The sequence below is a fragment of the Lolium rigidum genome, chromosome 3 (assembly GCF_022539505.1).
Source record: "Lolium rigidum isolate FL_2022 chromosome 3, APGP_CSIRO_Lrig_0.1, whole genome shotgun sequence".
Lineage (NCBI taxonomy): Eukaryota > Viridiplantae > Streptophyta > Magnoliopsida > Poales > Poaceae > Lolium > Lolium rigidum.
The window spans coordinates 231,488,217-231,512,120 of record NC_061510.1 but is presented as its reverse complement, the minus strand read 5'-3'; the positions used below and the strand labels follow the sequence as shown (position 1 = coordinate 231,512,120).

The window sequence follows — 23,904 nt, the reverse complement described above, 5'->3', positions numbered from 1 at the left end:
CGATCTATCCAGCTTCATGGGCACGTACACGTATACGAGCCAAAATACTACGGCCTACTTACGGTCCGGCCGGCCGGCCGCGTGCGCGCGTGCTGCCTACGTACGGGATTTGTTAGCCGCAGCTAACAGAGTGGAGGCGATAAGCATCGCAGCTGGAGCTAACTCGCGGTTGATGAGATAAAGCATATCTGCACCTAAACCAGTTCCGCAAGATACGGCAATACATCGCAGTCCATCGCAATCCATTCAGCAGCGACTTCTTATAAAAGGAGACCGGTGGTAGGACGCAGAGAGAAGGAGGGTAGAAGCACCTGAACACTCACGCACAACTCCCAGCAGCCGGAGGGCAGGATGCAGAGCTCAAGCACCTGAAGACTCACGCACAGCTCTCGGCTTGGAGGAAGAAAGGGAAATCATCTCTGGTTCACCCACACGTATACATAAACCACGACTTAACCGATCTACCAAGCCATCAGCTCATACAATACCCATATAAATCCCACACACGCCCACAACAGCCAAGATCGATCAGGAGAAGGCCATGGAGGCTAAGTCGGCGATCTCGGATGGTGAGAAACATGGTTAATCTCTCTCTCTCTTATTTTGCACTACATGCACACATGCATCTCGCACGGACGCTTCGAGGTGGTGCTCAACCTGCCGGGAAGACGCGGTGTCAGGGCCGCCGGCGTGCAGCCCGGCATCATCTCCAACTCCGCGAATGGTGTTCAAGGCGACGGTGTCCTGGTGGCGGGGCTGCCGGCGCGCACCGCGGCGCCATCTTCACCACCCGTGAAGAGCGGCGACGACGTCCATGCCGGGGTTGCCGGCGCGCAGAGCGGCGCCATCCCCATGGCGCCGCAAGCAGCGACGATGCCATCCTCGATGCGGCTGCCGGCAGGCAGCACGACGCCATCTCCACCACCGCGGGGCGCGACGACGAAGACCTTGACGGGGCTGCCGGCGTGCACCGCGGCGCCATCTCCGTTGCACCAGCGAGGTGCGACGACGACCTTGACGGGGCTGCCGGCGTGCACCGCGGCGCCATCTCCGTGGCACCAGCGAGGTGCGACGATGACGGCATCCGCGAGGAGGCTGCCGGCGTGCGGCGTGGCGCCATCACCACCACCACAAGCCGCGACGATGACGTCCCCGAGGAGGCTGTCGGCGTGCAGCGCGACGCCATCTCCATCACCCATGAGGCGCGGCGATGACGTCCATGCCGGGGCTGCCGGTGCGCAGAGCGGGGCCATCTCCACTACCCGTGAGGCGCGGCGACGACGTCCGCGACAAGGCTGCCGGCGTGTAGCATGGCGCCATCGACACCACACCCGGGAGGCGCGACGACGACGTCCGCGATGAGGCTGCCGGCGCGTAGCATGGCGCCATCAACACCACGCGCGCGAGGCGCGACGACGACGTCCGCGACGAGGCTGCCGGCGGGTAGCGCGGCGCCATCAACTCCATGGCACACGCGAGGCGCGACGACGACGTCCGCGACGAGGCTGCCGGCGCGTAGCATGGCGCCATCATCAACACACCCACAAGCCGCGATGACGACGTTCGCGAGGAGGCTGCCGGCGTGCAGCACGACGCCATCAACACACCCACAAGCCGCGACGACGATGTCCGCGAGGAGGCTGCCGGCGTGCAGCGCGGCACCATCAACACACCCACGAGCCGCGACGACAGCGTCCGTGACGAGGCTGCCGGCGTGCAGCGCGCGCCATCAACACCACCACAAGCCGCGACGACGATGTCCGCGAGGGGGCGCCCGCGTGCAGCGCGGCACCATCTCCACGGCGCCCACGTGGCGCGACGACACCGACCTTGACGAGGCTGCTGGCGTGTAGCGCGGCGCCATCTCCATGGCACCCGCGAGGCGCGACGATGACGACCTTGACGAGGCTGCCGGCATGCAGCGCGGCGCCATCAACACCACATCCGTGAAGCGCGGCGACGACGTCCGTGCCGAGGCTGCCGGCGTGCAGCGCGACGCCATCTTCAGCTCTACACCATGCCACCGACGACGATGTCAGGGTTGCTGGCGTATAGCCCGACGCCATCCACCATGACGAGGACGACATCCGTGAGGAGGCTATCGGCGTGAAGCACGGCGCCCTCCCCACGACGCCCACGGGCCGCGACGACGACATCCACGCAAGGCATGCCGGCGCGCAGCGCGGCGCCATTTACACCATTCGAGGTGAGGCGAGACGACACCTTTGAGACCACCTCTCCAAGAGTCCGCGAGACGGCGTCCTTGTCTACGTCGACAGTCATAAACTTGGCGTCGGGCCAAGACGAGGCACCGACCTCGGACATGTCGACTTGCGCGTGTGCGTTGGTTTTCACACCGACGCCAATCTCCAACGACAACTTACTCCCGCGAGGCATATACCCCTTGCGCACCCCGACGAGGCTGCTGGTCGTCGAGAAGTCCCAGCTGAGCAGACCCATGCTACTTCAACCCAACCTACACCAACGTCGTCAAGACCGACGAGGCACGACGGCGAGGGCGGGCGTGGCCGAAGCAAAGGCCACGCTACTTGCGGTGCGTGTACCAACGAGGACACGGGCTCTGCCGCCGCCCACACACACACCACCATCACATCATGCATGGAGAACGCGAAGCGAAGACGACGAAGATGACCACACGGCTTAATCGGAGGTGTCTCGCGGCGTAACCCGCGGGAGTAATTAACCGGGTGCCTTCCGAGGCCCCGGGAACCAGGAGATCGCAATCGCCATAGTCAAGCTGGCCGTGCAAGCAGGCCACGGAGCGCTTTGTATTCGGGAACTTGTACTTTGTTTCTCCAAGAGAGATTAATGAAATGCATGCTTCCCTATATTTTTTCTTGTGTACTACGGTACACTGGCACGCCCGCACTTCTTTTATTTTACCCCGACGCATGAGAAAAACACGCTACCATCCTCCCCCTCAACCGTAGCGCCTTTGTCTTTCACAGACGTTTTTCTCGTGTCAAACAAAGATAGTACTACGCACTCTGTAGTTCTGTCATTAAAGAAAAAATAATAATTGATTTACTCACACAAGATTACTAGAAAACACATGACATATGTATTGCAGTTCTTTGGACTATAACTCTTATCGCACGACCAACAGATTTTGAATCATCCTAACAGTCCACGTGGGACACATAGCTGGACACACTTGGTTTTTCATATGGCTTGATTAGGATTAGTAAATTGTTTCCTGGCCAACAGGATTCGGATCAGTACTTCAATTGTTTCCTGGCCAACCAAGCAATCTTTTTATATGGCTGCTTGTTTGGGTATTGCGACGGTGGCTCATGGCTGCTTTATCGTGAATCGATTTTTCCTACTGCAGCCTTAGCATTCATGTTTAATTGTGCAACATGGATGCGGTAATTTAATGTTTTTGCAATGATAATTTGGTCTAGGACATGTTGATAGTCTGTTTTGATGTGCTACATGATTATGTGTGTCAATGGCAATGATTACAGTTATATGTTTCTTACTTGCTAATCATGACAAAAGCTGTTCATTTAGGTGTAGGGAATTCTTGTGTCTCTGGTTTCTGATTTGTTTTCCATAAGTATGGTGCTTATTTTATTTCCATGGTATCAACTTCTCATAAATCAAGATTACTGTCTTCCGTTGTTGTGATTAAAGCTATGATAACGGCTTAGCTTTGAAACAGATGTGAGTGACCAGACGCGAGCGTTGCCTATGCACATTCTATTTATCGACCCGATGTGAGGGCCCTGATCTAATGTATTTTCATGTGTTTCTCTACAATTTTGGGATGCTTCCTTGGTTGCTTGAATATATATGTATTTTCAAAATTATTATGTGTGGCCATTTATTTTGGTAGATTGGTCACTCGCTTCTCTAGATCCGCTATCATATATTGTAACATAGATTCTTTCCTTATCTGGTAAATCATAGAACTGGCAATGTGAATTCTGCATCCTTTAGGAGTTAATGAGTTTGCCCGCTCTAAGTTTACCTACATTGTATACAAAACATTAACATTGTACTCAAGTATAAATAGAATGTCTTTGAAATGTGTGGCTGCTTGTTTGGGTATTGTGGCGGTGGCTCATGGCTGCTTTGTCGTGAATCGATCTTGCCTACAGTAGCCTTAGCATTCAGGTTTAGTTGTTCAGCATAGATGGGAAAAACTATGTGCTTTTGCAGTGATATGTTCATGTATGACAGGCTGATGTGCTACATGATGTTGCTTCCTCTGTGCATGGTATAGTTATAGATTTAGTGTTCGCTTGCTTTATCGTCTGCAAGCTTTTCTGCAGGTCATGTGATTTTAGTAGATAGATAGCTGGTTCCTCTTCTGAGATTTCAGCGGGTGGAGGCAGCCAGCACTTTGCGGATACACAGAACGAATGATATGATGCAGTTGAACCATCACTTCTGAGTAGGATCTGTTTTACATTTTTGTTCAGGGTTTTGGTGTGGTCTGTTTTCCTGCATACCATAGCGTTAGATTTAGATTTTGACCTTATGAGTTGAGTTCGGATTGTTTTGTTCCCTCGATCATCTGCCGTATATACTTTTCATCATTGCAGAAGATAGTGACTAGTGCAGTAGATATACGTATGTGCGTCCGGGTGTCTCTGCCTGTATGTTCAGAGTATGGTTGTTCAGGCTGTATACTATTTAGTTCAGTTTTAAGCTGGATGTCTCTGCCTGTATGTTCAGAGTCTGTACTATGTTACTATTTCTTCCTTTATCAATGAAAGCAGTGCCTACTGCCTTTCGTAAAAAAAAAAGAAAAATAGATTGATATACTTCTCTCCCAAATCTTCTCTAGATTTAGTGTCATGCGATCTGTTTTATTCAGTTTGGTGGTCACCATACTTTTGTATGTTATCTACTACTTCTGGCCCAAATAAATATATCTGCTACTTTTCTACTTCCTTGAGTGGATATATGAGAACATGCAGTGGCCTGTATGGTGATGGCTTGTGATTTGAAAATGGATTTGAACAGTATCTTGACTGGATGTATTTTTCAGTGACGCCGAAGTAAGTTTTTCACCACTGGACCATTTGGTAACTTCAGTCAAGATACGGTATGATGTACTTCAGTCAAGGTGTAGTAAGGACTTACTCAACATTGCCATAATTATTCTAGCAGATCTTTAGATCTGCAGCTCATCAGGCCATGTCACATGTCCAGTCCAAGTTTTACAGATAACTATTCCCATTATTGGAGAGTATATTTGTAAGTCTGTCAAGTCTCCAATGGGTATACGAAATGGTTATTAATTCTAATCTTTTTTTTCTCAGTTACATCAGCTTACTTCTGTAAGTATGGAGAAAAGGCTACAGTGTGTCTGTTTAAGCATCCATTAGTACTTGATGGCTGCACACATCAATAAGATGATTTGTTCATCTGCCTCCTAATATTACGTTCTGTTCTGGTGTCTCATGAGTTTTTGCATGCCAATAGTATTGTTTGCTTTCTACAGATAATATTCTGGCAAAACAAACTTTATATTAGATTCATGTGTCATCCACACTTAATAGTTTACTGTTTTGGGGGACTCGATCAGGTGTAGTAAGCACTTACTCAACATTGCCATAATTATTCTATCAGATCTTTAGATCTGCAGCTCATCAGGCCATGTCACATGTCCAGTCCAAGTTTTACAGATAACTATTCCCATTATTGGAGAGTATATTTGTAAGTCTGTCAAGTCTCCAGTGGATATACGAGATGGTTATTAATTCTAATCTTTTTTTTTCAATTACATCAGCTTACTTCTGTACATGATCTTTACTTGCTTCTAATTTTCACATGTGCATGAGAAAATATTTTAGATCTTGCATTTAAATGGTTTGCATACTGATTAAGCATATGCTGCTTGCTTGAATTTGCATACATATTGTAGGAATGCTTTATCTGGGTTGAGTTTTGTTACAGATTTACTCCCTCCGTTCTTATTTAATTGACTTTGATTAGAACTACAGCTAGTTCATTTCCTTTACATCCATGCGTCAATTAAATCCGTACAGAGGTAGTACATACTACTGGTGATAGCTCTAATGTGTCACCACACCATGATCAAATCAAGAAGATTGGGAGAGTTCCAGGTCAGTGGCGGAGCTACGGCCCGGCATGCTCGGGCGGCTGCCCGGGCTACGCTGGTAAGCTCCCTTGTAATACTATAGGCGTTACGAAGGATTTGTGTGGGCAAACTCTGATGAATTGACGTGCACGTCGACTTTGCCCAGGCTTAAATTGTTAGCTGGCTCCGCCACTGTTCCAGGTTAAGGAAAGCTATTTTGGCCAATAGACCGTGATAATGCCTCACACATTTGATTTACTGCATAGTAATATAATGCAGTAATTTGGCATGGATTCTATTACTTTTGCTCTTATGTTTTGTACATTCTGATTCTATTACTTCGCAGGTTCTTGGTTACACCTGGAATGAACATGCTAAGAAGTTTTTCCATGGTGCTGCGATGTCAATGTACAAGATGGAAGTACTTAATGAAACATGCTTAGAAAGTCTGGACTGATCAGAAATAAAATCATAGTAGGATAGCCAACAGTCTCATAGGCTAACTTGTGTTTTTTCTGTCGTGTTACTAATTCATAAGCGACCAATTAAATATCTCCTATGTTAACTAATTCAACTTCACTTTGATAACTGGTTCAGCAGAGGGTGGTTACCTGAATGAGTGTATTTTATTTTCGTAACATTACTGGAAGCCAGTGCTTTTCAGGATTAAACTGACTACCTGCTAAAACAACACAAACCCACATCCAATTGGCATTAGAGACATTTTTACTTGATAGATCTCTCTGGGTCCTTTTTCTTTTTTCTCAGAACATAATGTTTACAATAGTGAAGTGTAATCATCAATTTGGATTCTATCTTATACCTGAAGCATGCATTGCGATTGCCAAAGTTAGTCCTATGCTCCTAGCTAATATGATGTTTTTGAATAAAACGGCATGCAATGGTGTTTGATTGTGTTTGTGTCAGAATTGTGAGCTGGATTCTACGTGATTGAAAGATATAGCAGAAAATGGGGGCCATGTGTTCCTGACTCCGGATGCAATTTTTACAGCCAATAGGCTCTCTTACCATGCACCTTTAAGTACTTGATGTCTTCTTCATTTGCTGTGTTCAGTTTCCCATACTTATAGAACTGTGTATTTGCACCAGGCCGGCTTCTAATTCTGCATTGTTTGTTTATTTGTCGGTGATGTTAGATTGTGACTGATAAAAATAAGCAACGTTGTATGTGGTTTATTTCCCTAAAAAACCATGCTGATAGAAAAGCGGGCGCGGCAAGACCTGCTCGGTCTTTCTAGTCCACAACTAAGCCTTGCCCAGTTGTCCCAGTTGTACAAAGCCTACATTTGAACGAAGTTCGGGCATCGGATCAACCTTGTTGTTGGCGCGCCGTTTCTATCTGTTCAACCGCTCAACGTAACTGGGCTGTTTTAAATCTCGGAAAACATCTGGGCTGTTTTTAGGTGCTGTGGCAAAAGGCCCAAAGCCCTCCCCGAAGCCAGGCGGATCCCCTGTATCCCGTCCCCTCTCGTCGCCTTCGTGGTGCCCAGCCGGAAGATGCCTGACCTCGCCGCTCGCCTGGGAGGCGGAACGGATCCTGACAATCTCCTTTCGCTGGGCTCTTCAGATGCTCAGGGAAGGATGGCCATGCTTTTGCCTGGGGAGCAAACCATGCTCTGCTCAGGGAAAATAGCTGGGGTCTTCATAGCAGGTTCGTCGGCGCCTCTTTTTACCGTAGCATCGACTTCAGCAGGTCGTTTTCCCGGGTTAGATAAGATCGATTAGATATTAGGTTGATTAGTTGTCTCGGCTGCTTTCAAAATGTCCACTTGCATACACAAGGGTGCCATTACATACTACGGAGGGGTTGGGATGGAAGAGTCATCGCTACATTTATCTACGATCCGTGAGTGTGATATCTCATCTGACTCGATTTCCTTTTGTTTTCTCAGTTATCATCGTCACTATTGTGACTTGTGAGTGGGTAAATACAGATCATCAAGGCATCATATAAGACAACCTTCTTTGGTCATACCTGAATATTATCTTTTTCCAAGCCCGTTTTTCTTGTCATCCCAGTGGGAAGATTCTAGATCCATCAATTAACAAAGTCCTGAGTACTTTATAAACTGTACAACTTGCATACGTGATAAGCCAAGACTAAACTAATAACATGGACGGCATGTCCGGCGTGTTCTCATGGAATCTAGAGGAGGTAGGTAACCAGATCACATCGCAAGCTAATTAGCATAATAAAGATAGTAGACCTGTAAGCAGGTCCTGATGAATACTCGGTGCCACTAAGCAGCCTAGCAGCTTAGCAGTTGGCATTCAGTACCAATAAGCATCCCTTGCAAGTTAGTGGCCACATCGGAACAGGGTGGCCACATCACAATACTATTATTTGGCGGCCGCAAGGTGCCCCCGAACTGTTGATGAGATGCAAGAAAGTAGGGACTGCTCTTTGACTTCCAACCATTCCTCTGGATCTGCATCCATTGGTTTCCAACGCTGTGTAACACTCGGCTTCTGTATCGGTTCTCCTCCGTAACTGGTAAGCTCAATGTCCCTTGATCAATAGAGAGTACATATTTCATCCTCTGTCTTGTCTTAACCTTTATTAGTTCATACCTAATTTGCACCTGTTGATGATACCAATTCAGCTGAGCTTTCGTGATCGGTGTGATAATCCTGTCTATTTGTTAGACTGCGTAGCAAAGAGGTTCGATTGGGATGGAACAATACGTATGAATATACCCCGCTCTCCTTCAGCACTCTAATCAACATACCTTATTCAGGTATTTTCTCTAGTTCTTGTAGCTCTGTTCAGTTGGAAATCTCCTAGCAATCGCTGAACTAGCTTTGTTTTAAGGGAAACACTCACTTCAGCTTCTCCATTACACCCTCCTGCAGTGAGGCTTTCTTTTGTTGACTGGCTATTACCTATTCTGTGCACCAGCCTATTCCAGCTGTTACTTTTCACCCCTGGGCTAGGTCCATTGTGATTTTAAAGTGGCAATGGGTTAATCAGGATCTAAAGTGGCGACGGGTTGATCAATGGAGCAACCTGCTTCTGCCAGATGATTGCTATTGACTCTCGTCATCCAATGTTTATTTCGTTCTGAAAGATTCGTTCCTGAGGTAAGAATCGTACTATTATAAAGATCTAACAACCTTTTATATTTACTTTTTCTTTCTAGCTGTAAAAGCATGAAATATCTATGGGTTTTTTTTTGGTGATTGACACAGAATTTTCTATTGGCTATTCTTATACATTGGACCGATTTCTTTTCATCTCCCTTGGGTCAATACGTTGAGATCCTAATGTAGCGATAGGGTGGTCATCCAACCAAGCTGCTTCTTTGATTCTTATAGGCCTCTTACTTCTTGCTGGCAGCATTGCTTGTAAGGTAAGAACTGATATTCTACTTTAGATCTTGCGTGGTTGCATCCATGATATTAATGATATATGTCATCACGATTTGCTGCCTAGCATGCTAGACATTGGTTATAGCTAGTGACCGATCGAGAAGATGGGTCAGACAAATGAGAGCTATAGCTAGACGATTCATCTATGGTTACAACTTTAACTCAACAGAAGATTTTGCGAGGCTTGGGCACTCGGTAGAAATAGGTTTTTTATGTAACTAATATAATACTACATGCGATTCTGTATGCTATGCAGCTGCCCAATAAATGACCTTTCGATGGAGTAAAACATACCAGTAAATCTTGTTAAAGAGCAAAACAGAAATAAATATTGGCATACAAACAAACAAAATGTAAGCACATGATGCCAGTGGGGTGTGTTGCCCACATTTAATCAAAATTCATATCAATCTCATGTTTATTTCAATCATGATGAACATGAGGGACAAGGTGCTTATTATTTTAGTGTGAATTTCTAGTGTTGTAAGAAAAACACATGTTCCAGTCATATAATATAAAAACTAGTTGAATGCCCGTGCGTTGCTACGGTCTCTATTTTATCGCAACATGTCATTATAATGCATGTAAAAATTCACATGTATAAAAAAACAGATACAATATATTCTAAAACCCCACTCTCCATAAGATTCAACTTGGTTTGAAGTATATTTTGATAACCTATATAAATAATATTGTTTGAACACGAAATAAGCACACAACTAATTATTTTGTATTAACAAATATCTACTCCTCGATGCTCCTTAGATATTGTCACGCGATGTTAAGGATATTTTCTTCTCCTTCAATTTCATGGTACTTGAGCAAGCGTATCAAAATATTCTTCCTCGGTAAACATCCTGCACAACAATATTATAGTGTTGATTTTGTTCCCAATAATAATGTAGTGTCGACAAACAAATAGTAACGTAACTTGTCAGCAATAAGGATATAGTGAGTTAAGGGAAACAGTCGCAATAGAACATGTTATTTTCAAACCTTCACTTCTAGAGGCACATGTGAGATTTGTTGTCCGAACTTCTAAAGATAAAGTGCAGCAATCGAGACCTAGCTTAATTTCCTTACTCTTTTTTTTCTTTCAAAGCTACATGCCGAGAAGAGAGTTTTGTTTCAATAGAAACACAACTTGGAAAAAAAAACCTATATGCAAGTGTTTGAAAGACACATGATGCAATTTATGACAACACTACTTACTGGTATGCCATTGCAGAGAGAAATTAAACTTTATCATCTGGAGATTAGGTGTTTTGGTACAGTCAGGACGGTACATTGATTTTTTCCATACTCAGTTTGCACAGAAGATGGTTAGATTAATAAAGAGCTCGCAAATTTATCATCTCTATTGGCTGACCCTTGCACAGTGAAATGAAAGCATTGTACAGAAGATGGTTAGATTAATAAAGATCTCACAAATTTATCATCTCCATTGGCTGACCCTTGCACAGTGAAATAAAAGCATTATTGTATTTCAGAGACACACTGTGTAAACAAACATTTCAAATGCTTCAACGAAAGCACGACATCCAATTGATAATAGGAAAACATAACATACTTAAATCTGAACATTTGTTCTGCAAAATGAAACTACGAATTTGGAGTCATTTGAAATTAATTATTTAGAGAAGATGCACAAGATCCAAAAAAAAGGACTACATGCCAAACGAGAAAGGTTTACCAACTTCCAACTGCATGCAGATCAAACCCTCACAATTAGCTTACTTTACAAGATAGTTGCATAACAAGGTTGTAAATGTATATATTTCCATAATTCTGCACTACTGAACCGATGAACCCTGTACCCAAATACAAAACAACAATACATTTCCAAACAGTTCATATAAGATTTGGGACAGAGTATCTGTTCAAACATTCCAGAAACTCAATTCGGCACATGGAAGCATATGCTCCTGCCACCGGAAAAATATCTTGAAATGTTAAAAAAAATTGAACAAAAAATTCCGCGCTTACGTATCGACATTCTATGTATGTACATCAAGTTTTGCAAAAAACCAACCTTTTTTATGACTTGTGTGGAAAAGACAAAAAATGTCACGTACACTGCCTTTTTTTGCACCAAAATGTCTTTTTTACACACGACAGTAAAAATGTCGGTTTTTCGTGTAACCACTTTGTGATCGTGTAGAACTTCGAGATGTACCTATTAAATTTTATATCCAAACTTTTCAACATTTTAAAATTGTATTTAAAATAAAATTTAAATACCGGGAGCATATGCTCTCGGGTGCCAAAACACCACTCCCCAAACATTCTAATAAAGCTTCAGGGCTTGCTCAAATACCCTTGATATAAAACAATATGGCAACCAATCCTTAATCAGCATATAATTATGGCAGTAACATGATTAGTTTACCAAGCAAACTTAGAATGGACCGGAATATAGGATGCACTGTAATAATAATGTAAGCATGACCAAGAAATAGCTCATTTGGAGCAAACCACTACTAAATTCAGTGAAAAGAGTTGGCAAGTGAATTCTGTAGTGGTAATGATCTACTCTCTTATAATCAAAACTAACCAACTTGAAACCATTGTTGTAGATGCTTTGCAACTTTCCATGAATTGATTTATTCTGTAGAGATATCTTGTCTGCACCTGTGCCACATTTGCAGTAGGTGCAAAGTTATCAACACCACAGAGAAGAGAAGCATTGGAATAAGAAGCTCCATTTATAACATCTCATAATTTCAGCAGAGAAAAATCACACGAGTGCTCACCTAATAATTTTACTCAAGACCATCCCGGAAACAAAAGATCTATTGATAATTGATCTAACAACTTGCTCTGATACCAATGTTGTAATCTCTAGATCATCTAATTGCAAAACTTAGCCGGGTAGGAGAGGAGTGCCGTGGTTATTTACCTTGATGATACTCGTTGAGCCGGCGCTCTGGTGAAGTGCGGCGACGACGGCAGGTAGTGGGCGAGGTGGTGGTGGTGCTTCCCATCAGCACTGCGCCAAACCTAGATCAGTAGGTCGTGTCGGTGGGGTGTCCGGCTCGCGACGAACCTCGTATTGTGCGCCGCCAGCCCCACCTCTTTATGTAGCGCAGGTGACAGGGGCCCACCAACCAGAGTTCGGTTGGACGCCCCCGATCAGGGCGTGGTCAAGGGTTACGTCTAGCCGTTGGGCTCGAACGGGTGGAGATCATCCTAACACATCCCAAGGCCAAGCAGATTTGTTTTTCACAACACAACTCCATCTTCTCCTCCCCTCCCCATATTTTCAATGCTATATCCTTCTTATTTTCAAACCTAACTTCTGTAAGAAACTGTCCTCACTTGTTTATGTACCACCATGAGTGAAGAGAGCATATTCTGATTTCTTCTCTCCTTGTTGCTGGCAGAGCTTCAAAAATAGTTTCATGCTTGCAGTAATTTATTTACAAAGGAAGTGTTGACTACTGCAATAAGATCAGTACAAGCTTTGTATAGTATTGACCAGACCACACATGGCATCAATTTATCTTCAGAAAACAGGAACAGACATGTAAGGATAGAAGCATTTAGATGAAGATGTCTGCATGTAGGAAAACAGATTGCACACACAACGCACACAACACCTATATGCAATTGGAACGGTAAACTGTTTCAAGTTCACAGCAATACTTGGACTGGATGTGAGAATAGTGAAGCGAGTCTTTCTTGTAACCACACTTATTGTAATTGTCTAAAGCTTTCAGAAAAGAAAATAATTATATCGATAGGAGCAGACAACATATGTTTGCTCTGAAGAAAAGCATAGAAGTCATATGCAAAAACTTGTAGAACTGGCTAGGAGTCACCCTCCTGTACTCCTTACCTTATGCTTACCACCAGAAAAAGGCATGGACGTAGTGAGTCCCATCCATGTATTTGTTCTCATACAGTTGGGCGGATCTGATACGTTTGGAAATTTGGATGAGCCATCCGGCCATGTTAGGGGAGCTTTGCTGCAGCAACCGAACTCCCAGCAAAGGAAGATTAGGCAGCCTTGCAGAGTCGCATCTTGCATCTCGGTGACCTGGCTGCGATGGGGTCGATCTCAATAAGAAGCACCACCATTCGCTTTGCATGATTTCAAGTACAAGGAGAACGCCCTGCGCATGATGCTCCTCTTCTTCACCTAAAAGTTCGGGAGACGCATAACAGCTAGCTGAAAATCCTAACACAATTCACCAATCCAAATTGAACACAGATTTATAGAGAGAAGGGGACACATTGCACAGCCTAGACAGAGGATGGGACGGCGGCGCTTACACATGGACGGCGGCGCTTACACATTCGCTGAGCGGCACTGTCGTGCTGCCTTGGTCGTCCCCGTCGGCCATCAGGGTCAGGTCTGGAGCTCCACCGCGTTGAAGGAGCCTCATGTTTGAGACGATTTGTGAAAGTAATTTGGATAGCTTGATTGTTTCCTTGATTGTTGCTAGACATTAATGTTTGGGACTCGGACTTGTACTCTTATTTGCTGATTGTGGGGATTACATTGATACGCAATAAACATCTTTCCATTTTTCCTAAATGATGTGGGAACAATATTAGATGGACGTTTACAAATCAATGGTGAGGATTTCTCCAATGTTTGATGGCAAAGTGCACACCATCCCAAACTCCAATATAATAGTAGGGGATTACATTGATACGCAATAAACATCTTTCCATTTTTCCTAAATGATGTGGGAACAATATTAGATGGACGTTTACAAATAAATGGTGAGGATTTCTCCAATGTTTGATGGCAAAGTGCACACCATCCCCAACTCCAATATAATAGTAAAGATATCTAATTTGGATAGTGGCATTTCTTAGACGTTGGGCCTAATTTTGAGTTTAGCAGCAGGGCCTTGAGGTACTAGGTATTGCCTGGGTTGTACAAGGACATTGTACAAGGACAGGTAACATTCCAACTGTGGAACCTCCTATCTACTAAGAAAACCAATATGAAGAACCATGCAAATAAAAGTTGGAAGGGCAACCAGCTAACCATACCACTGAATTTAAACAGATATTCTACTGCAGTAACAAGCGAGAAAGTAATAAGCTGTGTAGGCTTTGAACATGGTTCCATCTTGTATAAGTTCAGACTTCAGAGCTAGTTCCTCCACTGTTCTGGACAGCTACAGGTATATATGCGGTGCAAAATATGGGGTCCCTATCTTCAGTATTCGAATTTACTTAAACTGTAACTGCAAAAGTAAATAACAATGTATGTGGCTGTTGTAAAACTAGTTTGGTTTAACCTTGTTAGTTTTCAAGCAATCTTAACACATTTTGTTTTGATTGCCAGCCAGCAAATTCGTCATAATTTGAAGAAAGCTGCTTGATAGATCTCCCTCATCGAGTTCTGTTGGTCTGATGGCAGCTGTATTAGATCCTTTGGTTGGATCATGCATCACAAAGTTGCAAGATATCATTGTGGAGAATGCTGTACTAATTCTCGGTGTAAAAGAAGAGCTCGAAGAACTGCAGGGAACAATAAAACAAATACAATGCTTCCTTTATGATGCTGAGCAAAGGATGATACAGGAGTCAGCAGTTCAAAATTGGATCAGTGAGCTAAGAGATGCTATGTATGATGCTGATGATATTGTTGACTCGGCCAGATTTGAAGGAAGCAAGCTACTAAGAGATAACCCATCATCATCTAGAAACTCGACTGCATGTTGTGACATTTCATTTTTATCTTGCTTTCCTGGTATTCAGAGGCGTCATGAAATTGCTGTGAAGATTAGAGACCTCAACAAAAGAATTGAGAAGCTCTCAAAGCACGGAAACAGTTTTTTACATCCCGGTGTAGCACCTTCTGGCCAAGGCTCAATATCCAAACAGAAGTTAAATTCCAAGCTTGCACAACACAACCTTGTGGGAAAGGAGATTATACATTCTAGCAGGAAACTCGTGGAGTTGGTGCTTGCTCACAAGGAACATAAGGCTTATAAACTTGCTGTTGTTGGTACCGGAGGGGTTGGAAAGACAACGCTAGCCCAAAAAATATACAATGATCAAAAAATAAAAGGAAACTTCAACAAACACGCATGGGTTTGTGTTTCCGAAGAGTGCAATGAAGTTAATCTTCTAAAAGAGATTCTCAGAAATATCGGGGTGCATCAAGAGCAAGGTGAGTCCATAGCAGAGCTCCAGAACAAGATTGCAGAAACAATTGATGGCAAGAGCTTCTTTCTTGTTCTAGATGATGTGTGGAAATCTAATGTATGGACCGATCTACTAAAGACTCCATTGTGTAGTGCAAATACAGCAGTGATTTTGGTAACCACACGAGATGTTAGAATTGCAATGAATATCCATACAGATCATACCCATAAAGTTGATCTAATGTCAGAAGAGGTGGGATGGGAGCTACTTTGGAAGAGCATGGATATTGTTGCAGAGAAAGAAGTACACAATCTGAGAAGCACTGGGATCGAGATTGTTCGTAAATGTGGGTATCTCCCACTTGCGATCAAGGTCATTGCAAGTGTTTTGGCAAGTAAAGATCAAACAGAAAATGAGTGGCAAAAGATTTTGAGATTAATTGATGCTTGGTCAGAGAGCAAACTTCCTGATGATATCGAAGGGTCTTTATATCTGAGCTACAATGAGTTACCGCATCATCTGAAGCAGTGCTTCCTTTATTGTGCATTGTATCCTGAAGATGCTGTAATTTTTCGTCATGATATTATTAGATTATGGGTTGCTGAGGGCTTTGTAGAGGAACAACAAGGCCAACTAGTAGAAGATACAGCAGAAGATTACTACGATGAGCTAATCCATCGGAATCTCCTCGAACCAGTTGGTGCATATTTTGACCATGTGAGATGCAAAATGCATGACCTCTTAAGGCATCTAGCTTGTTATTTATCAAGAGAAGAATGTTTTGTTGGTGACCCGGAATCATTAAGGGTCAGCAGTATGTCAAAAATGCGACGCCTTACTGCTATCCCTAAGAAGGATTTATTAGTGTTACCTAGCATGGATAATGGCGAATTTAAGGTGAGGACCTTCCGGACTGACAGCCAGCCATGGAGAGTTGACAATAAAATTTTCATGAAATTTCCGTATCTTCGTGTTTTGGAACTGAGTGACTCACTCGTACAACACATTCCGGAATGTATAGGAAAATTGATGCATCTACGTCTACTTGATCTTGATGGCACTCTCATATCTTGTCTTCCGGAGTCCATCGGTTGCCTTATAAATCTTCAGATATTGAACTTGCAAAGGTGCAAAGCTCTGCATAGCCTTCCTTTGGCAATCATTCAATTGTGCAATTTAAGGCGCATTGGTCTGGATCATACACCCATAAATCAGGTTCCAAAAGGTATAGGCAGATTAGAATTCCTCAACGATTTGGAAGGATTTCCTCTTGGTGGTGGAGGTGACAATGGTAAAATAGAAGATGGATGGAAGTTGGAAGAGTTGGCACATCTCTCACAGCTAAGGCGGCTTGACATGGTTAAATTGGAAAGGGCTACTCCTTACAGTACAGATTCATTGCTGGCAGAGAAAAAACATCTCAAAATTTTGAATCTGTTCTGCACAGAACGTACAGATGAACCATATTCAGAGGAAGATGTTAGCAAGATTGAGAAGATCTTTCAACAGCTAATCCCTCCACAGAACCTGGAAGATCTACTTATCATTAGGTTCTTTGGCCGGAGGTATCCCACATGGCTTGGTACCACCCACCTATCTTCAATTATATACTTGACGCTCATAGATTGCAATTCATGTGTGCATCTTCCACCACTCGGGCAGCTGCCCAACCTGAGATATCTGAGAATTGATGGAGCAGCAGCAGTTACCAAGATTGGACCCGAATTCGTGGGCTGCAGGGGGGATAATCGCAGATCCACGGATGCGGTTGTTGCTTTCCCCAAGCTCGAATCGTTGCTCTTCTGGAATATGCCCAATTGGGAGGAGTGGTCCTTTGTTGAAGAGGGAGATGCAGAGGCAGCGGAAGGGGGAGAGGATGGATCTGCTGAGATACAAAAGGGGAAAGCCCCGTCTCCAGGGATGCAGTTGCTGCCACGCTTGAAGAGATTGGAATTTCAGGGCTGCCCCAAGCTGGGATCTCTCCCACGACAGCTTGGACAGGAGGCCACCAGCTTGGAAGTGCTCGATATAAGAATAGCAAGCTCCTTGAAGGTGGTGGAGGATCTCCCGTTCCTCTCCGAGATTCTTTTAATTCACGGATGCGGCGGGCTGGAGAGGGTCTCGAACCTTCCTCGGGTGGGGAGGCTGCGGATAAATGATTGCCCGGGCTTGAGGTGTGTTGAGGGGTTGGGTAATTTGCAACAGCTGTTTCTGACTAAGGGCATGAAAGAGCTATCCTCACTGTGGATACCAGGGCTTCAACAGCAGCACAAACAACTTCACGGTGAAGACCTTGATGTCTACGACTGGAAGTAATGCCTAACTGCATACAGACTGAGAAGGCATGAGGTATGGACATGAACTAGGCATTTTCTGTTTTACAGATTATCTTGTTAGGTTCACACCGTGCTGTGCTTTTATTTGGTGGAATAATATTGAATCAGATCTGACCATTCATTAGCAGGGTATTATCTGCTTGCATTATTTTTCTTGGTACCGGTAGTTAGTCGGTCGATCTGCGCTGGCACACTCGTCCGCTCCTGCCCAGGCTAGTTATTGCTTATATATCTGCCTCGTCCGCTTGTGCTGGCCGGCTGTGGCGCTCGTTTGGCTTTAGCTTATGTTTTATTTGCATCGGTGTATCTTAGTGCGTTGCGTTGCGACTGAGAGAGCGCATGCCACACTTTGCGCGCGTTTTATGCGCGTAAACCGAGTCTCATACGACATGAGTTTTAAGTATACCGTACACGCGACGCCGCACTGCAGGCGCGTGACTCTGGCCTCGGCCTGGCTGCATGTCGTTCGTGCGGTGGGCGCTCTCCTGCAGTTTTAAGTGATTATGCTTATCTTGTATGCTGGTTTATTTTGTAGGTAGTTACCTGCAAGGGCTTGGAAATTGCAACCTGGTGATTGATCTATGGGCGCAAAAATACTATCAGATTTATCTTGTGTCAGAAAAAAGGAGGAAGGAGAAAATCAAAAAAAAGGAAAAGAAAAGAAAAGAAAAAGAAAAGAAAAAAATCCAAAAAATTGAAAAAAAAAATGCAGTTTTTATCTACTTCATTTATAATGTTTTTAAACCTGAATTTGTATGGACTTGTACTTTTTATTTGGTAGGGTAGGTAACTCCGCCTATATCATTACAAGTGTAATACTTATGGGTATAGCCGGTCCCAAGCCCGGAGAAAGGAGGATGGAGCAGTAAGCATGTTCAGCCTTAGAAGTGTACCAAGCTGCGAAACCACTCGAACTGTTTCAGTTGAGTAGCACCTTCAGTTATCTAGTTATGAATCCAATTGCCTCAGGCTTGTTTTATTGTTTGCTTGTTGAGACATATGTTTTATTATTTATATGAAAATATTGTCCAACTATTGTCTTCAATATTGATTCCCGGGAATTCTTAGCTCTTGCTGGTGCTGAATGATGCAACTCCCAGTTAATTTAACGCGCCACCAGGGGTGTTGCCGGCACACCCGAGCCTGCCGCGCTCAGTTGCGCCTTGTGTATAGGAACGAAACGCCGCGCCGTTCAGTTTAGTGTGGAGAAGGACTCCATGGCGGCTTAATTTAGAGTAAATACTCTATATCGTGGTCCGATACGAAACAAACCATCGGACTGATTCACTACTGTTCATCTTTATTCCATCGCATGGCTCACAGGCATAGTTTTCACATAAAAGAAGAAAAAACTGGCCCGTTCTCTCCGCATGCTTCCTTAATACACCTAGTTATGGATCACACAACTCACCCCAAATCTCCCACCCAACGAGCCAACCTTGCTCTCCCCGCCACGGCACCACTCCTCCGCCATGACGCCGCACCCTCCCATCCGAGCTGAGTCCTGCGCTTAAACACATGCCGCTCCGCCGCGGTAAATCATCAACAATCGGAGCATTAGGTTCGGAGGCGGCCTAGCCTGGGGCCGATGAGGAAACACTGCGCATTCGAGGGATCAGCGGCGGACAAAAGGTTGCTTCCACTTGTTTTTAGCGGCATAACACAAATCAGAGAAGGTAAATGCAAGTAACCTGGTCAAATCTGTTCATGTCTTCTCCACTTTCAAATTTTAAAACCATATAATAATAATGTATGGTTCATCTTCTGGGCTGACTACTCCCTCCGTTCTAAAATGTAAGGCGTCTAAGGATTAGTCAAAAGTCAACATTTTTTAAGTTTGACCAAGTTTATACACAAAAATATAAATATTTATAGTACTGAATCAACATGAATAGATTCACCATAAAATATATTTTCTTAATATGTCCATTCGATATTGTAGATGTAAATATATTTTTCTAAATATTTGGTCAAAGTTAGTAAAGTTTGGCATTTGACCAGTCCTTAGAGCCTTACATTTTAGGACGGAGGGAGTACTACTTCACTATGAACTAGGGAATTTTTGGCAAAAAGGACCACCTGCCCCAATGAAATGGCAAAAAGGACCACTTGTGAGTGAAAATGGCAAAAGTGCCATGGCGGCACGCTCGCCAGCCGACACGTGGCAGGTGCCGCCGCCGGCTGTGGCGGCACGTCCGCTTGCTCATCCTCGCCGTCAGTCCGCCGTTATGCCGTCGGCCGAGGTGGGCCCTGCCGCCACGGGCAAGGGCGGCACGCTGACGTGGCCACTTGCCTCCGCCGGCTGTGGCGGCAAGTGCTGCCGGCCCGACAAAGGCAGCAGGCCTGCTGCACTGATTCCGAGGAGCACTGATTCCTTTGCTGTTTTTGCTGATTGCTTTGCTTTTGTGCTGATTCCGAGGAGCACTGTTTTTGGCTGTGGCGCGTGAATGGAGGGAATGCAGCTGATGATTTCGATGTTGTATGGGTGTAACTCGCCCGATTCGCATGCATTTGGTGCAGACATGACTCGACTGATACATGAAATAGACCACCGAAAGTGCTTCAGCAGTGTGACTCCGCATGCTTTAAAAGCAGCAGCTGCTCACTCCTCACAGAGCAAGTTCTCACTCACGCGCAGCTGCTGCTTCTCTTGCTTCTCTCGCTTCTCTCGTACGAACAGACAGAAAATTAGCATAGCAAGTGATTAAGTGCGTGATTAAGTGCATGAAGGGGCAGTAGAAGGACTAATACATCAAGGTGAGTTATGTGGGATATTTGATTATATTCGTACATGCACAAATTTTGTTACCATTTGTTGTTTACTGCAGTGTATCTTACTTTAGTAATTAGACATGTAACATTGAATTTGCATAGTCTAGTAAAATATTATGGTATGTATGAGTGAAATTTTAACATATGAACAAATGGATGAATTTAGGTTGATTGGAGCATATATCTGCTAGTGTAGTATTATTGTATGTATGAGTGAAATTATAACATATGAGGAAAAGAACTAATTTATTGAAGAAGTGAGTACGCACGGTAGCTGGATGATATTAGTTGGAAATATCGTGAGGCGTAATTTATTGTTTGACGAATTCTTATAGGTAAAATAATCCTTTTTAACAATAAATGAGTAGTAATTTTGAAAAAGTCATAATGTCATGTTAAAATATCTAATGTAACAAAATTATTAAAACATGAATATGATTTAAGGTAGGATGTTACTAATACTATTTTAAAAATCTGGTTGTGTGGTAGGTACCATGGAAAAATTGGTAGTGTTCTATGGGGATGTCGTACGTGATGAATTTGGAGGGGTGGATTTCTCGAACTGTGACTCGATAGAAGTTACAGTGATAGATATGGTTAACACAGCATTTTCGGATGTAAGAAAATGCATCCGAGTCTCATTTGGTCAGGGGATGCGTGGCATGAGGATGACAGTTGAGGCTCTTATCTGCGTAGAAGGGACTGATAGGACAGGACCTCCCCGTTGGGGTTTGCGGGAGGTAAAAAATGATACAAATTGGCATACGTACACGAGGTTTGCAAGCACACCTGGTGCTGCTATGTACGGACGGCCGATGGTGTATGTGAAATTTATTTCAGCTAGTGATGATATCGAAAGAGATTGGAGTTGCATGGCTGCCCCAAGCTGGGATCTCTCCCACGACAGCTAGGACAGGAGGTCACCAGCTTGAATGTGCTCGAATTAAGAGGAGCAAGCTGCTTGAAGGTGGTGGAGGATCTCCCGTTCCTCTCTGAGTCGCTTGTAATCCAGGGATGTGACAGCCTAGAGAGGGTGTCGAACCTTCCTCAGGTGGGGGAACTGCGTATAGATCTTTGCCCAAGCTTGAGATGTGTTGAGGGGTCGGGTAATCTGCAACAGCTGTGGCTGGACGAGGGTATGAAAGAGCTATCCTCGCTGTGGATACCAGGGCTTCAACAGCAGCACAAACAACTTCACGGTGAAGACCTTGATGTCTACGACTGGAAGTAATGCCATGAGGTATGGACATGAACTAGGCATTTTCTGTTTTACAGATTATCTTGTTAGGTTCACACCGTGCTGTGCTTTTATTTGGTGGAATAATATTGAATCAGATCTGACCATTCATTAGCAGGGTATTCTGCTTGCATTATTTTTCTTGGTACCGGTAGCATGGTCATAGTAGTTAGTCGGTCGATCATGTCCCTAGCAAGGTTGTGGCCCTATGCACTGGCACACTCGTCCGCACCTGCTCAGGCTAGTTATCTCTTATCTGCCTCCTCCGCTTGTGCAGGCCGGTTATGGCGCTCGTTCGGCTTTATCTTATGTTTTGTTCGCATCGACATCTTTTGGTGCGTGCCGTGCCGTGGATGGATTGAGGGAACGATTCCACGAGACCGGGGCAGGCTTTGCGCGTATACCGAGTCTCATACGACACGAGTTTTAAGTATACTGTAAACGCGCCTCCGCGTATACCGAGTCTCATATGACATGAGTTTTAAGTATACCGTACACGCGCCTCCGCACTGCAAGCATGCGACGCCGGCCTCCGCCTGGCTGCATGTCGTTCGTTCGGTGGGCGCTCTCCCGATCCATCCATCCACGACACGAGTTTTGCGTCCATTGGCAGGCTGTGCTCTTTTCTTTCCGTAAAAGGAAGAACCCTGGCCGCTTGACATTTTGGACAAAAGAGCACATTTCATCTTGTTCGTTTGTTCGGCACGTACAATTTTGACGCCCTCATCCTGTAAGCAAATTTGAGTTGATCTGAGTCTTGTGTATATTCCATTGGGTATTGTACTATTGTTATTTCCTCTACTTTTAGTCGATTGATGCCAAGTCAGGGGCCATCCATATTTCACCTTGTATAATTTACAGTCATAAGTGTTCTAAATAAGATAATTTGGACCGACAAGATTTTTTAGAAGCTGCCTGTTTTACTAGCTTATTATACTCCTATTAGCAATGCACAACGAACTGCATAAACCCTTACACTTATAATAAGGTCTTGGTAGCATAGGCGGATCTAGCATCCCTTTTGCCCGGGCAGCCGCCCAGGCTTTTGGCCGGCTAGCAAGCCTATTTTCGCCCCAATTTCATATGTATCTGGTAAAAATTTAGCACACTAAGCTTGTCTGTCCATAATTCAAAATTGGGATTTCTTGGATCCGCCTATGCTTGGTAGCAGCCTTGTCTAGATAGTGTTAACCTTATGCACTTAAAATGTTTCAATCTATTGTGACTGTACATTTCCTAAAACAGCTCCAGTAGATAATTTCTTCTTTATTTTCTTTTGAAACTGAGTGTGCCCATTTGAATGGGTATCGAGATTGTGTGCTTCGTAAATAGACAGCGATGATACTAGTTTTAATCTATTTGAAATGTGTTGAAGGGAATGTATTGTACAACTTGTCCTTTTTAATTACTAAAGTGGTTTAATTTGAAGAAAAAAACTGCTATATATATTAGTGGCAGCGCAAGATATACTAAAATCGATGACAAAACATGCATGATCGTAATCTTCATGGCCGTATGTCGTTTGACAGATGCACACACCCTAGTTTTGTTAAGCATTTGGCAAACTATTACTGGATCTTGACCTTCTGTGTAGTCTTGAATCTGGTTCTTCTATTTTCTTTTTAAGTGATTATGCTTATCTGATTAGGATGGTAATGTAGGATAACGTTGCATAGAAAACAAAAATTTTCCTACCGCGAACACGCAATCCAAGCCAAGATGCAATCTAGAAGACGGTAGCAACGAGGGGGTATCGAGTCTCACCCTTGAAGAGATTCCTAAGCCTACAAGATGAGGCTCTTGTTGCTGCGGTAGATGTTCACTTGCCGCTTGCAAAAGCGCGTAGAAGATCTTGATCACGATCGGTTCCGGCGCCACGAACGGGCAGCACCTCCGTACTCGGTCACACGTTCGGTGTTGATGAAGACGACGTCCACCTCCCCGCTCCAGCGGGCAGCGGAAGTAGTAGCTCCTCTTGAATC

At 44.3% G+C, this 23,904-nt stretch overlaps 1 protein-coding gene and 1 long non-coding RNA gene across 2 annotated transcripts in view; both read left to right on the top strand.

Annotated features, from left to right (window-relative positions):
* Positions 1-7,891: 7,891 nt before the first annotated feature.
* Positions 7,892-23,904, top strand: part of LOC124703112 — a 16,949-nt gene continuing 936 nt past the window's right edge. The window contains exons 1-2 of the long non-coding RNA XR_007002936.1: positions 7,892-8,591; positions 8,701-8,835. This is a non-coding gene — a long non-coding RNA (uncharacterized LOC124703112). The remainder of the gene's footprint in view (positions 8,592-8,700; positions 8,836-23,904) is intronic.
* On the top strand, positions 14,800-22,263 carry LOC124703109 (putative disease resistance protein RGA4). Its single transcript, XM_047235323.1, has 4 exons — positions 14,800-16,500; positions 16,564-16,802; positions 17,034-17,926; positions 22,200-22,263. Exons 1-3 carry the CDS (start codon positions 14,840-14,842, stop codon positions 17,891-17,893), a joined length of 2,760 nt encoding a protein of 919 aa, XP_047091279.1. The 5' UTR covers positions 14,800-14,839; the 3' UTR covers positions 17,894-17,926; positions 22,200-22,263.